Source organism: Pygoscelis adeliae, unplaced genomic scaffold (assembly GCF_000699105.1).
Source record: "Pygoscelis adeliae isolate BGI_AS28 unplaced genomic scaffold, ASM69910v1 Scaffold803, whole genome shotgun sequence".
NCBI lineage: Eukaryota > Metazoa > Chordata > Aves > Sphenisciformes > Spheniscidae > Pygoscelis > Pygoscelis adeliae.
In genome coordinates this window covers 131387-133913 of record NW_008824537.1, presented here as the reverse complement: position 1 = coordinate 133913, position 2527 = coordinate 131387, and the positions used below count along the sequence as shown (strand labels likewise).

Sequence of the window (2527 nt, the reverse complement as noted above, 5' to 3'; positions counted from 1 at the left end):
AGTGAGGGGCCCCTCTGCATCCACCTAGGCAGCACCTTCATCAGATCTGAGCAAGAGCGGGTGGGTAAATGGTGAGTTCCCAATGAAACAGCCAGAAATGGCTGAGCAGGTAACAGATGAGCCTGCCCTGTGCTTGCTGGTACAACAGGGACTGATGCTGTCTGCTCCTCTCCTGTGGCTACGAGCTGGGACCCTGCATACAGGCGGATCAAAACCACAAAGCCCTTAACCTGCCCCAGTGGTGGCTGTGTCCACCAGACGCAGATTAGAGCTTCAGTTCAGGCCCATGCGCGAAGCATTCTCCATGTGCCGTACAGAAGGATGCTCCCGTGTACACCTTTAGCCAGACCACCCGACTAGTCAGGATTCACACTCGTGCAAGGAAGGAAAAAATCCCCCGGGGATGGGAAAGGCACTTACAGGACGGGCTGAACATCAGCGCAGCAGATATCTTCAGCCTCGGTGCAACACTCTGAGAACATCCAGCTAGTTCCACTCCCAGGAAGCCACCGCTCCGCATCCCACGTTCACTTCTACTTCACTCCTGCCATGCACATATCTGGTCATCAGTGCAGCAGTAAGATGCATCTGATAAGGCTGCTCGTAGATGGGTCAGATGCAATACGCCACTTAACAGACTCTCTTATACTGAGTCATCCCGTCTCCTGAGCCGTCTGCCTCCTCCGGAGTACGTACCAGCTCCGGCGACTCTTATTTCGTACTCACAGACATGTGGCTCTCTTTTTGTGCACGCAAGTCTGAGGCTGCTGGGTAGGGCTCTGCCCAAGCCGTCCCTTCAAAGCTGCCATGAAATGCAAACAAAACTCCTGCATGGCATAAGTTTGCTAGTCTTTACCCTACGGTCCTTGAACTCATGACTACTGAGTAACGCGGCTTGCTCAGCTAACCAGCAAGCTAAGAATAGAGACCTTGAAGTGAAACCTACTGGGATTGGCAGCTATTTTGAGCGCACTCAGCCGGCGGGGCAGCGTGACATAAGAGGATATAAAGAGGAAACTCTGCACAACAACTCTCACCTCACCAAGAAAGATTTGGGTAACAGAAGGTAGAGCCACCACGCGTGCTTTTGAGGCAAAGTAAACGCTGTGATAAACCCCCAAGTCCATCTCCACACCGCTGTGCCAGCTCATTCCTCCAATTCCTCCAAAACCCAAGACACAGCATCGGTGTTTGCAGCGGCATGATACCAAGCGGGTTGTCCCCGGCGCAGCACCAGCTCCGCGGTGCCCCGAGCATCCCCAGGACCAGCTGAACACCCCAAGAACCGTACAGCTGGACCCCAACGGGCACCAGCCCAGCGTGGCCATTGCTTCTGCCTGCCTGGGATCCGGCAAAACCCCAGCAAACCGCCTCCCGTGCTGCCCGCACCTCTGCCACGCAGCCCACGTTGAGCAGAGCGTGTTGCCACAGGTTCAGCCTGCCCAGGCACCTCCGTGGAGCAGGGCTGCCAGAGATACTGCTGCGACCAAGCACTCACACGTGGCCGAGCCGAGCCTTAAAGGAAGCCAACACGACCAAAGCAAACAAGAGAGCACCCACAAACCCCAAACCTTGTCTTTGCTTTCTAACCTCAAGCAGACCCTTGCAGCTCTTGAGCGTAGCACACCCTTAGAAGAAAGGGTTGCGATCGTGCCCATTCGCCAGATGTGTTTAGGAAAGATCTGGTCTCAGTTAGCAACCAGCGTTAAGATTAACGTAGGGAAATTTAAATGGCAATACTTGGAGCCTACTTGATTTCAACACTTAAATACTGGGAAAACAAACATACAAGCTACGGTTTCTGGAAATCAAACTCACCACCTGAAACCGGTCCCTGCAGCAGCTCTCTGCCAGTTCATAGTGCATCCACCTCATCAGCATGTGCGTTTGAATACTCATGATGCCAATATATTCTGCCAGCTTACTCAAACCCTAAAAATATATTTTCTACTGTTTTTTGGACAGGAGTAAGTCATAAGCAGGGACTGACAGTCTACAGTGCTACATAACTGAATTCCCCAAACCCACCAGCTTAGTCTGTTATAAAAACATCCTCCAAAACTTACACAGGGCATCCGAGGGAAAACGGCACCTCCAATTCCAGTCGCCATCCAGACAGCAACTGCTTATTAAGGCCTCTGTCAGACCGCCTGTATTAAACCACTGTTTCAAAGAGGTTGAGCACTCTGAATAAAGATCACAAGCCGCAGATTTGCTTAACGCTGCAGTTCAATTATTACAGTGGCGTGAGCCAGCGTTGCTGTCCTCTCTGCCCACCCCATGCCAGCAGGTGACAGCCACGTGGCTGCAGGGACCCAGACAAAACTTATTAAGGCCTCTGTCAGACCGCCTGTATTAAACCACTGTTTCAAAGAGGTTGAGCACTCTGAATAAAGATCACAAGCCGCAGATTTGCTTAACGCTGCAGTTCAATTATTACAGTGGCGTGAGCCAGCGTTGCTGTCCTCTCTGCCCACCCCATGCCAGCAGGTGACAGCCACGTGGCTGCAGGGACCCAGACAAAACC

The 2527-nt window shown here is 52.4% G+C and overlaps 1 protein-coding gene across 1 annotated transcript in view; it reads right to left on the bottom strand.

Moving 5' to 3' along the window:
- The window catches only part of HDAC7 (histone deacetylase 7), a 47329-nt gene extending 46609 nt beyond the window's left edge, over window positions 1-720 (bottom strand). The window contains 1 exon segment of the mRNA XM_009321612.1: window positions 421-720. Coding sequence (XP_009319887.1) covers window positions 421-520 — 100 coding nt within the window. The 5' untranslated portion in view covers window positions 521-720.
- Window positions 721-2527: the final 1807 nt, after the last annotated feature.